Source organism: Apis florea, unplaced genomic scaffold, assembly GCF_048593485.1.
Source record: "Apis florea isolate Af1SG1 unplaced genomic scaffold, ASM4859348v1 contig_2293_pilon, whole genome shotgun sequence".
In the NCBI taxonomy this organism is placed as follows: domain Eukaryota; kingdom Metazoa; phylum Arthropoda; class Insecta; order Hymenoptera; family Apidae; genus Apis; species Apis florea.
Window position 1 is genome coordinate 2,088,741 of NW_028256554.1, and position 12,163 is coordinate 2,100,903.

At 50.9% G+C, this 12,163-nt stretch overlaps 1 protein-coding gene across 4 annotated transcripts in view; it reads right to left on the bottom strand.

Moving 5' to 3' along the window:
• dac (dachshund family transcription factor) overlaps positions 1-3,595 on the bottom strand; it is a 135,058-nt gene extending 131,463 nt beyond the window's left edge. For all 4 annotated transcript variants that reach the window (XM_086904048.1, XM_086904047.1, XM_086904046.1 and 1 more), the window contains exon 1: positions 1,608-3,595. In XM_086904048.1, coding sequence (XP_086760174.1) covers positions 1,608-2,389 — 782 coding nt within the window. In that variant the 5' untranslated portion in view covers positions 2,390-3,595. The remainder of the gene's footprint in view (positions 1-1,607) is intronic.
• Positions 3,596-12,163: the final 8,568 nt, after the last annotated feature.

Sequence of the window (12,163 nt, forward strand, 5' to 3'; positions counted from 1 at the left end):
CCCCCCCCTCGTTTTTCCAATCGATTTTCGAACCCCGCGTCTCGTCCAACCACCTTTGTCCCCCCCTTGCTTCTCGTTACCACGAATATATATATATGAATATACGAATACAATTGCGCGAACTTTCGCTCGAAGGGAAAGGAAGAGATCGCGTTTCCGGCGTTCTTTCAACGTTTCCACGTTCTTCGGGTGAAGAAAAGTAGAAAGTGGAAGAGGAGAGCGAGACGCTATACGCTTATTCGTGTATTTCTCGAATCTCGAGAGAGAGGGAGAGCGCGAAAGGGTGTCGCGCACGAGCCGACGGCTCGGCCAACTCTGCTCTCCTCGCCGCGACTCGGATTATTCGGATCCCTGTCCCTACGGCTCTCTCTTTCCTCCCGTTTCCTCTCTCGCTCTCTCCTCCGATCGTCCGTCCCTGTTCCCTCCGCAGGCCATCCCTCGGCCCTCTTTCTCCTTCGCCCTCTCTCTGTGTCGCGCTGAATCCGTTTCCGTTGCGACTGCCACTGCGCGCCGCCTCGCCGCGATACTATTGTCCCTCGGCTCGATCGCCTCCACGGCCGATCGATCCCGTCCACCCTCGGGCGAATCGGGTGAGAATCGAGGCGAGAATCGTGATCCTGGCGAGATGGTGGCGGGTCGCGGTGGGCCGAGTCGGGGGGAAAAATTGTGCGCGGGAGGGCCGGGGAGGAGTGTAAAGTCGGGGACAATAATTTCCCGGATAACAGCGGATCCCCTCGTTCCGTTTACCATTCCGTTTCGTCTGCCGTCTCTCTGACTCGTGGGTGGGGTAAGCTTGCTACTACTACTACTACTACTACTACTACTACAGCCACTTCTCTCTGTCTACTCGGTGTGGGGACGATTCATTCAGAGAAACTGCCGTGAAAGGGACACCTGTTGGCACGGAGGCCCGTTGACAATTCCAGATACAAGGGCACGCGTGCCTTTGCCACCACAGCCTCCTTTTCCCGTGGACGAATGGAGTTTCGAGAACGGGAAAACGAAGAGCGAGAAACGAAGAGGGAGTTCGAGCGTCGTGCAAAGAATGGAAGATTCGAGAGGAAGGAAAAGCGCGCAAAGTCTGTCAACGAGTCTGGGAACGAAGGAGGAAAGGAAGACGTAACAACGAGCGTAAAAGATGTTACGAGGAAGGGGCGATTAAAATATTTTTTTGGTCGACCGGTAGCACGTAAGGGGGTAAGGAACGTAGCTGGGCGAAGATAAAGTGCTGCCCAGAGGCGACACCGGGCGTTATTAATACACGCGAGGATCGTAGCTTCCGTTCTTTCTCTCTCTCTCTCTTTCTCTCTCCTGATAAAAAGAAGGTACAAAAAGAAGCGAGGGCGAGCAAACGAAAAAACGGTCGTTGCCTCTATCCGGGGATCATTGTTATCGTCGCGAGTTATCGCGAGTATCGGAGAGGTATAATATAAAAGGGACGGCGAGCATATAGCGGAGAAACTAACGCGACGAAGAAACGGACCGACGGTCGATCGATCGATTTCTCGTTATCGGTTCTCGTCCCCTTTTCATATAATACTAATGTAAACGCGCAATAAGGATTAGTCCGAATAACGGCGGTATATCGTGCCTATATTCCCGCTTACCTGGCCGTTGTGCAGTCCCTGTAGAGTATGTCGAAGTCCTTGCAGCTGAGCAGCTTGCATCGATTGACGCCTGGCTGGATGGCTCCGAGTCCACGCAGAATCCTAACCTGTTCGACATTGCACACCAACGGCACTATATCGAGCCTCTTGAGCTTGGTGTAGACGGTGTGCAGGCCGCCAACGAGGTGTTTGAGAAACAGCTCGAACGCCTGCGGCAGGCAGAGCATCGTGTCCCCGGCGATGATGAACGCTGCCACCTTTTGCCCGCGGTAATCGACCAGCTTGCACTCGTTGGCCGTTGGATCGCTGGTGCTGATCGGCGGCGGGCTGTTGTACGATCTCGGAGGTAGGACAGCGTGATGGGCGGCCATCAGCTCGAGCGGCGAGCCGTGATGACCGCTCAGCATGCCGCCCAGTTGTCCCAACAGTCCTAGCCCCGGTGGCGGTAGGCCCGGCATACGGGGCACCATGCCTGGCGGTGCACCGGGTGCTCCTCCGGCGGAAAGAGGCGGAGGGCTCAACGGAAGCCCTTGGGGCGGCGAGCCTCTGGTTGGCGATCCCGGCGTGGGAACGCCGCGGTGCTGTTGCTGTTGCGATTGTTGCTCGCGGATCTGGTCCCGCGGATGAGGCTGTTGGTGGGACGCCGGTGCCTGGTGCTGGGTCCCGTGAAGCTGTTGCTGTCCTTGCTGAGCCGACGGGCTGTGCGGATGTTTGGGGCTGCCGGTTACGGGGCTGGCGCGGCTGCTGTGATCAGAAGCGCTATCCATCGCTCCGTGATCCATCGACGCTCCCGATGCCACGCGTCTCTCCTTCGTCGACGACCACCGCGTTCCTTCCGATTTCTTTCTTCCCTTTTCTCTCTCCTCTCCTTCTTCCTCTTCCCTTCCTTCTCCTTCTCCTGCTCCACCTCCTCCTCCTCCACCTGCGCCTCCTCGTTTTTATATCTCTCCTCGTCCTATCCTCGTTTCCCTCTCTCTCTCTCTCTCTCTCTCTCTCTCTTTCTCTCACGGCCACGTGGACACCTCGAGATACGATAGAGCGATAACCTCGGGGTATCGGCACCGGTCAACGCATACTATCGGCTCGATCTTCTTCCCTTCTTCTCTTCGTAGCGACGATTCCAACTCGTTCGGCTGCCGGAACCAGCCGACGAGAAAAATCCCGTCGATCCAGGATTGATCGATCGGGCGAGTCGTTGGCAAGCCTCTTCTCTCACTGTCGTCACTCGGGTAAACTGTTGTCGCGTCTCACGGAGTACGTTGGACCGTATACGTACGTAACGAATTCACTGTGCACAACCACTGCAACAACCGTGTCCATGTCAATTGGCCGTTGTCACACGATCTCGATCTCCTCGGCTTCGTTCTCGTTCCGGACAGCAGGTCCCGCGTGATGCTGGTTCGCTTCGGTCGAGGAGCAGCCGAGCTGCTCCTCGTTCAACGATTCACCAACCACGATTTTTCCCTTCTCCGACGCGTCAACCGGCTCCTCTCCTCTGTTCTCACCACCAACGAAACTTCGTTTCACAACGGCGGCTATTCTATCACCGCTACGAACAACGCGTTTTTCGATTCGAAACAACGTCGCGTATTCTCGTCGACGCGAGAAAAAAGAAGAACGATCGGTTACACGCACGAGCACCACGACCAACACCGACGACGAACGAGAATGCAACGACGACGACGACGACGACGACGACGACAAAGATGAAGACGATGTCGCGATGGTAGGAACCGCGACAACGGAAACGATGTCAACGAACACAAGAACGGCGATGACGATCGACGACAACGGCGGCAAGAACGGCGGCAACGGCGGCAACGACGGCGGCGGCGGCGGCGACGACGACGACGACGACGGCGACGACGACGACGACGGCGACGACGACGACGACGACGACGAAAGCAGCTGCGGCTGCGGCGGTAACTCGCAGGGACGCGCGTCGCTCGTTCTCAAAGTGGCAAACGCTCTCTCGGTCGAGTCGGGAGTATTTCCCTACCCAGTCACAGATGTAATAAATAAAAACATCAGTGGGAGCTCGAGGAACGGGGAGGATGGGCGTTCTGTGCGCGCAACCGACTATCCGGTTGGCGGAGCCACCGGGGTGGCAGTTCTCCCTATTGGACGGTAACCTCGTACCGTCGACGCCTTTCGAACCTTCCCTCGGCTGGTGGCGGGACGAGCGAGTATTCCCCACTACGAGGCAACCTCTGCCACCGACGACGCGACGCGCACCGACGATGCCGACCGGGACGATTCCGGGGGCGACTAACACACGGAGACATCCAGACGCAGACGCGAGTCTCGACAAGACAGTACGATTCGAACCTACCGCCGATCTACGCGCTACGAGTGGGGATTTCTTCTTTTTCCTCGCGACCTCTCTCCACCGCCCTGCGCTCCCCCACCCTCCCTCTCTCTCTCTCTCTCTCTCTCCCTCTCTCTCCTTCTCTCTCTCCCTCTCCCTCTCCTTCTCTCTCTCGACTCGCTCGCCTCTCCTCCCCTATAGTCGGCCGTGTTGCTCTTCGCCGCGCCTCACCTAAACCTAACTTCCCCCTAGCGCACCAACCCACCCCACTGCTCCTTGTCGCGTTTCGGCTCCTCTTCCCTTCTCCTTTCTTCTCTTCCACTTTTTCCTTCCTTCTCCGCGATACATACCTCCCCTCCCTCCCTTCTTTTTCCTTCTCCTCTTCCGTTCACCGCTCCTTTCCTTTCGTTTCCCCCCTTTACCAACCACCCTCTCTTCCCTTTTCTTACGTATACTTTTCTCCCTCGCTTTCTTCCTCTTCCTCTTCTTCTTCTTCTTCTTCTTCTTCTTCTTCTTCTTTTTTCCGTTCTCTACTCTTTTCTTCTCTTCTATCCGCTATCTTTCTTTTTTTCTCTTTTTCTTTCTTCCTTTCTTCCTTCCTTCCTTCCTTCCTTTCTTTCTTCCTTTTTTCACTCTCTTCTTCACCTGTCTACCCTCGCTTTCTACGTCTGTCCTCTCTCTTTATTTCTCTTTTCTCACGCACACGCGTCCTCTCTGTTTCCAACGAACTCTCTCCCTCTCTCTCTCTCTCTCTCTCTCTCTCTCTTCTTCCTACCTACCTACCTACCTACCTACCTACCTGCCTCCCTCCCACTTCTTCTTCCAGCTTCTCCTCCCACTTTGGCTTACGGCTTATACGCTCTCTCCGACTCGCGCTCTCTCGCGCGACCAGCGGTAATAGTCTCCACCTCGTTTCCTCTTTCGCACCCGTCCTATTCTCCTTCGCTCTCCCTCCCCCTCCCCCTCTCCCTCCCCCACCGTTCCGTTTTCATGCCCAACCGTCTCTCTCTCAGGTTTCTCCCTGTTTCTGTTCCTCGGCTCTCTGTCCGTGTACGACGAAGAATGTCGCCGGCGTTCGAATCGATCGGTCGGTCTCCGCGCGCGCGGGGGGTCCCCCCCTTCCGGAACTCGTATCCTCTCCTCCTCCCCCTCCCCCCGTAGAGAGAGCCTCCTCCTCCTCCTCCTCCTCCTCCTCCTCCTCCTCCTCCTCCTCCTCTGCCACCTTCTTCTTCGCCGTTCCCTCGTTCGGATCTCCTCTACCATATTCGCCATCAGCATTACACGAGCGCACTTATTTCTTCTGTAGGTAACTCGGCTCGCTTCCTCGCGATCTCTCTCGCTGCCTCCTCGACCACCCTCTTCCGCCCCTCTGCCCGCCACCCTTCCTTCGACCAACCACCTCCTCCTCTTCCACCCCCTCAACCTTCGCTACCCCCGCTCCTCCTCCTGCTGCTCCACCGCGATATATACCATATACACCCGACACTCTCCACCCGACTCTCGGTATAAGCTTCGAGTATGAGTGCTTAATATCTTTGTACCGAGCCGTCCGTATTCGAGCAGTGCCTCTTACGTCCGAACTTTCGCCTCGAGCCTCTCTCTCTCTCTCTCTCTCTCTCGCCTGTCGCTAATTTCCATCGCCACTCATTCCTGTACCGCGCCAAAAACTTCCATTTTCACTGTACGCGACGTCGACCGCGTTCTCTTCAAACACGTCAAATATGTAACACGTATGACGCGCGCAACGCATTGAAATTTGAATCGAAATTATATTACCGTGTCTATTACAGTGTGGATAAAGCTATTCCAGATAATTGAATTGTTTCCAAATCCGTGTAACACATGTACGAGAACTGCTAATCGTGAAACCTCGCAAATGTTGCAACGTATCTTAGGGAAACGATGAAGGCATGAGATGAGGCATTAAGAGGGGCCAGTATTTTTACAAGTATTTCTGAGATCGATACGAGAAGAATCGAGAAAGCTCGATTCGAAAGGACTACCTCTGGTAACTCGGGCGAGAATGGAGAAAAGCTGTCGAGATGTGTAAGAAAGAGGGATAGGGGGAGGGGGGAGAGAGAAGCATCGTCCAGCCTTTTTCCACCGGTCAACCCCCGATCAGTCCTCATCAGCCTGGTGACCCAGATCGAACGAGGAAAGACCCTCCTCGTTTGTTACGAGTATATAGATACATATATATATATATACGTAACGGGCTTCGCACGCGTATTCCTCCACCGCAGCTGATCCCTTGACCTCGTGCAACCCCAAACGAAACGAGACCCCCTGGGCCTAACGTTCATTGACCACTCAGTTTCAGGGAGTTTTGATCTTCTTCCAAGGATTCCGCTTTTCCGATAGACGCTCTCCTTCTTCTTCCAAATCCTTGGCCATCCTTCTTCTTTCTATTTTCTTCGAATTTCACGAGATTCGATTGGAACGATATTCGTTGGCGATAATTCGTCTCGTCTCGTCTCGTCTTTTGCCGCGAATTTCAAGAAAAGAGGAAAAGATTTTCTTTCGAAATCTTTTCGGTGAAAACCCGGTCGAAGGGATAGCCGTTTCCATGGACGATAAAGCGATCGTATGCGGCGAAAAGGCGATCGATCGCGAGATCCAAGAGTCCCTCGTCCGGAGGAAGGTCGAGGATCGGTAGGGGACCGATGTTTGCCACGAACCAAACCACGTCCAATTAGTGGAATTAATACCGGTTGGCTTTGGGGGAGCTAATGCCTCTGTGTGCATACCTACGGGTATGCACGTCGATGACTGCACTTTCCTTCGTGCGTAATGAAGGACAATCCCGTCGGTTGGGCCGAGGCAGAGCCCGATGCATTCGCTCGTCCAAGCAACCGCTACCTCCTCTTGTTTTGCGGTCACGAGAAAATATCTCGAACCCACGAGATTACGACTTTGAGCGTGCCCCGGACTAACGGATCTTCGTGTCTTTCTCGGCCAACCCTCGAACCACGATTTATAATTCGCAATTCGTGTCGTCCTCTCTCGTCGTCGCGGAAAAAGAAATCGATACGAAAAACCTCCCTCCTCTCTCGTTCGAAAAAAAAGTTGTTCCAAAATTTTTCCCTGCCGCGCGAATCGCGCAAAATTAAGTACATTAAGCGTTTGTCGGGAGGAAAGGGGAAGGCGAAACGACGATCGCTGGACAGACGGATTTTCAGGCAAGTCGGGTGAGTATGATACGCATTGTTCGAGCGTTCACGGGAGTGCGGTTCGCTAGCAGCGTTCCTGTTACTGCTCATTGGCCACCCTGCACGGGAGAATTGCGCGAAGCGCAAGCAGAGAGAAACACGTCTCTCTCTCTCTCTCTCTCTTTCTCTCTTCGTGCATAGCGTTGTTACGTAACCCTCGTCATTGTTTGCGCGTCGTCGTCGTCACAGAACTGTAACAGAGCGTACGGCAAAAAGGAGGGTAACGTGTAACGTTGGGATAAGAGAGGGAGAAAAAAGCGCGAATTTTTGTCGAAAGAGCATGCATAGAAGGAAGGTATTCCACGCCAACCAACCGGACACGCGTCAGAAGGACTTCACTGCACCGGAAGCGTCGCTCTTCTCCGTTTCTTTGTCCGAGCTTCTGCTGCGTTCCATGTATTTACCATAACCCGCGACACGGATTTTTGTCCAGCTTATTTTTTTATCCTCCGTTATCCTATCTCCATTAGTCGCGTTAGTTAGTGTAAAAAAAGGAAATGAAAAAAGGGGGAAAGAAAAAGAAGAAAAGATTGAAGCTACCGATCGTCTTCTTTGCCATCTTGTCCGTCCCTTCGATCGCTCGACATTGTTCCCCCTTTTTCTCTCCCTTTTTCTCTCTCCACTTTCCTCTTTCGTATTTTTTTTTTTATCCCTCCTCGTTTCGATTCGTCACCGATATACGTGTATATCGGAGGCAAAAGGGAACATCGATCGAATTAACGTAATTACTCGTTCGTGCAAGATAGGCGCGCGTCGTGGCAAAACAGGCGTCAAAGTCGATCGAGAGTCACGAAAGAGCGGGAATTTTACAAAACGTTAATTGCGCGCGGTTTATATATATATATATATATATGTATACGTATGCATACATATATATATATATATATATATATAGATAGAGAGAGAGAGAGAAAGAGAGGACGCGGCATGGCACAGAGAGGTGGCCGGGCACGAGAGAGAAAAATCAAGAGCTAAAATAATGGATTTTGAGGCGGGATGAAAAACGACGGTAATTTTTCTGGACACGTACGCCACCGTTCGGTTTTTCAGCGCGGCTTACGCGCAACTAATTACCCATATGCCACGTGTTATTATAAATAGCCAATCGTTACCGACACAGCCGCATCCGCGATTCGCCCATAATGGCGTGTTATCGGATAAATAAAACGGATAGCCACGGGAGGGTGCGCTCCGATTATGCATCGACGCCTCTCCCGTGAGCGTATGTACCTACTCTCTGGCCACCCGTACTGTTTTCCCAACCAACGACCAGCTTTTATTTCTCGTCGACTTTAATCCGCACGCTGACGACAACGCCGATCACTTTTATTCGTTGTACGACGCTCTCGATTCTCGCTCCCTTTGAATATCTGCTCGGCGAAACGAGGATACCTTCCATAAAAGGGGGGAAATTATTAAGAAAAGCAACGAAAAAATCCGCTTAACTTCGAAATTTTTTCAATTTTTTTCAATCTCGTCTTTCCCTTTTACCTTTTTTTCCCCCCCTCCCCCCTAATAATAATGAACGAAATTTCTCAACTTTTCGTAACAAATCCATTGCTTTTCAAGTTCGATAAATTCGTTTCGCTTCCCCGATCTAAGAATAAACTTTCGCTACGATTTTTTTTATATACTTTTAATTTAAAAACAACGAGCGAGGGGATTCGACAAAAAATACCTAATACCTTCCTACGCATCCGCGTGGATGACGCGTTGGTCCGCCATGATATTCAAACTAAACGCATTAGAAAGCTCATTTAAATATAACACAATGCACGAGCGGCGTCCACGGTCGCACGGTATCATTGGTCGGTGGGAATAATTCTGTCCAAAAACGGTCCGTCCGAATATTGTCGAAACACTTGGCGATTCTTCCATTCACGGTGCAAATGATTAGCGCACGCCACTCGACGGGATGACTCGCGGTATTCCAGGTTTGGTTAACGGCTAAACCGAAAACGTCATTCGATTCGCAAGCGGTATGGCGTTGGTTAATCGCGGGGCTCGGCCCTTCTCTCCCTCTCTCTCTCTCTCTCTCCCTCTCCCTCTCTCAACGTCAATACTTTTCCACGATGAACGCGCGACGCAAGACAATCACGTCGACACCCGGTGATGGATGTCCTCGCTGCTCAAAATACCCCCCTCAGTTTTCCCGCCAATAAAGCCCATTGTAAATGCGAACTATTCGAAATATTAGAGCGGCAACGGCGATTACCGGCCGTTCAGTCATCGCTTCTGACGCACCGTAATCCTTTCCATCTTCCTCCACCGTCCTTTTTTCTTCTCCCGCCGCCGCTCACCACCAACTTTCGCCGACACGGCCTAAGTCCGCCGATCATCCCCGAATCTGCCTTTTTCCCCCCTTCTCTCTCCCTCTCTCTCTCCCTCTCTCTCTCTCTCTCTCTCTTCTCTTCTCTCTTCAGCCTGATCGTCGATCGACTTCCTTGGGCCGTCAGGTAAGGAGGCAAAAAGTTTCCGATCGAATGTCGAAACATCCTGCTGACAGCATATCTATTATTACACGGCAAAGGTTGTCCCTCTATCCGCTGCTGGCAATCTGACGTGCCTCGTGCTCAATGAACAGCGTAACAATACTATTTCAGCAACCGCGGGCAAGAAGAGAACCGAGTCGATGACTGTGCCGTACCAACAGTAACGAACCACCTCCCTGTCACTTCTCGTTATCAACCCGAACTCCTTCGCCTTGTTTAGAACGGGGGGGAGGGGAGGGAAAAAATCAAGCCCCCTCCCGTATCGTACCGTAGGCTTATTGCGTTTCTTTTTATCGAATCTCTTTCCCTCTCTCTCTCTCTCTCTCTCTCTTCTTCTCTGTGACGAAGAATAACGGATCTACGATTCTATCGTTGGTTTCTCGATCGACTCGTGTTTCGCGTGTTTATTATCCTCGACGAGAGAAAGAGGATTCGGTTTTAGGATTCCTCCGGGACTTTCGACTTTGCGAAGCATAGTCGCAAAGCTTAAAGAGATAGGATTACTCGCGATTCGAAATTTATTTACACCGGCCTTAATCCCTATTATAGCCGCACGCGTAGCCCGAGGAAATGGCCGAGCAATTTCGGATTTGGACTGCCGAGAGATGATGGATCGCCGTTTCGTAGGCCCGCTCTGATGATACCTCGCAGATGTAACCTCCGCACCCTTTTCGGGACGAGACCACTTGCCGGTGATTATCGATTAAACGCATGCACATTGCCTCGATTCTCTCTCTCTCTCTCTCTCTCTTTGTCTGCTCTGCAACCACTTTCCTTCTAGTTCCCTCCTCCTCTCCTTTTCTTCCTTTCCTTCCCTTCCTCGATTTCGATTCTATCTTCTCTCCCTCTTTCCCTCGACATCTGGGACTCGTGACAAAATTAATCTCTCTCTGTCTCTCTCTCTCTCTCTCTTTCTCCTCACCTCACCTTGCCTCGAAACAACCAAAGTTTCCAGTTTAAGGGATAAAAGGCGATTCGATTGTCGAGAGGTCGAGTGGCAAGTTCGCGATCGCGAAAAGCAGACGTTGTAGACGCGTTGCGAGCTCGAGGTATGGTTTCAGTATGAAACTTAGATATTGTCTCGCGCCCTGTAACGAGCAATCTCGATAGGATTAAAACGTTGTTTACCGGAACAGAAAGCCGGGAGTTTGGGTTTACTTGGCGTAGTCGACACAGGCGCATCCTGGCGGCCTCGGCTTCCCGGCGAATGCATGCGTTTACAAGAACGCGTTGTGTTGTACTCTCTCTCTCCCCCCGCCCCGACCCGACCTCATCCCTCCCGCCTCCTCCCCCCCTCTCTCTCTGCCGTTTAACTTCTCTCGTTACGCGAGTTACTCGAACCGGCCGGTCTATCGAACTTGCCGATAAAAATTAACATCCATATAGCAGAGTCGACGGTAAGCCACTCGAACGAGTGAATCGACGACTTCCGGAAATGTCTAACATATGTTGCCACTTCAGATAATCCAATGCTTTTACAATAATCTAATCAGGATCGCGGAATGAGAAATAACGTTTGAACGATCAAATCTACGGTTCCCTTAAATGCATTTCGATCCAGCTTTCAAAGATAAAGGTGACTCTTCACCCGGTTATATATACATCTGTCGCGCGTCTCGAATGAAACGAATACGATTTCGAGAGAATTGCGATCCCATAATATAATCGTGAATGAATAACAAATGCGAGCGCACGACAATTCGAAACGATGAAACATTTTTTAACGAAAAGAATGGTAGGAAGTCGTGAAACGAGTCGACTAGGTAGCTTCGTAAGAATTTTGTTGTAAAGCTGAAAGTCAGACGAGCAAGTTAGAATACGCCTGAGGTGGTACAAGCTCCTTCGACTTTATAAATAATAAATTCGCGTGAAAACAGAGAGACAAAGAGGAGAGAAAAGGAAGAAACCAGTATGGAGGAGACAATGTAAAGGGGGAGAGAGAGAGAGAGAGAGCGTTGTAAAATAAGGTACGATGACGAGGGAGGTTAGAAAGAGATAGAGAAAAAAGGGAGACAGAGACAAGTAATAATAAAGAGCAAGCAGTAAGAGCAGCGAAGTGACGTCCTGTGTCGCGGAGTCATAAACTGGGCCCCAGGATCTCAGGCTTACACTCTTATTAAAACGTCGTCCTGCATATTGACGGTTATTGATCACCTTTCGCACACCTCGCTGCTTTTACGATACAAGGTTCGTATCACCTTGAAAACCATGGATACTCTTAACGTTCGTAAAGGCTTCGATGATATCCATATAGAAATTTACATTTGATCGTGTTTAATGAATACCACATCCACAAAAACGATAACACAAAATGACAAGCGTAATATCACATATATTTTATAATCATTAGTTTAAAACGAAACATTCATTTCACTGGTCTGCGTTTATTGCCAATATTTCAAATGAATATTACATTCGTAAGAATTGTTTGTAGATTTGTAATATTGCAATAGAAAAAAACCACTAGGATCAATCGAATACAAACGATAAAATTCAATATTTTTTAAAACGTTATTTTTCAAAAACTATAATGTACAAATGTACACG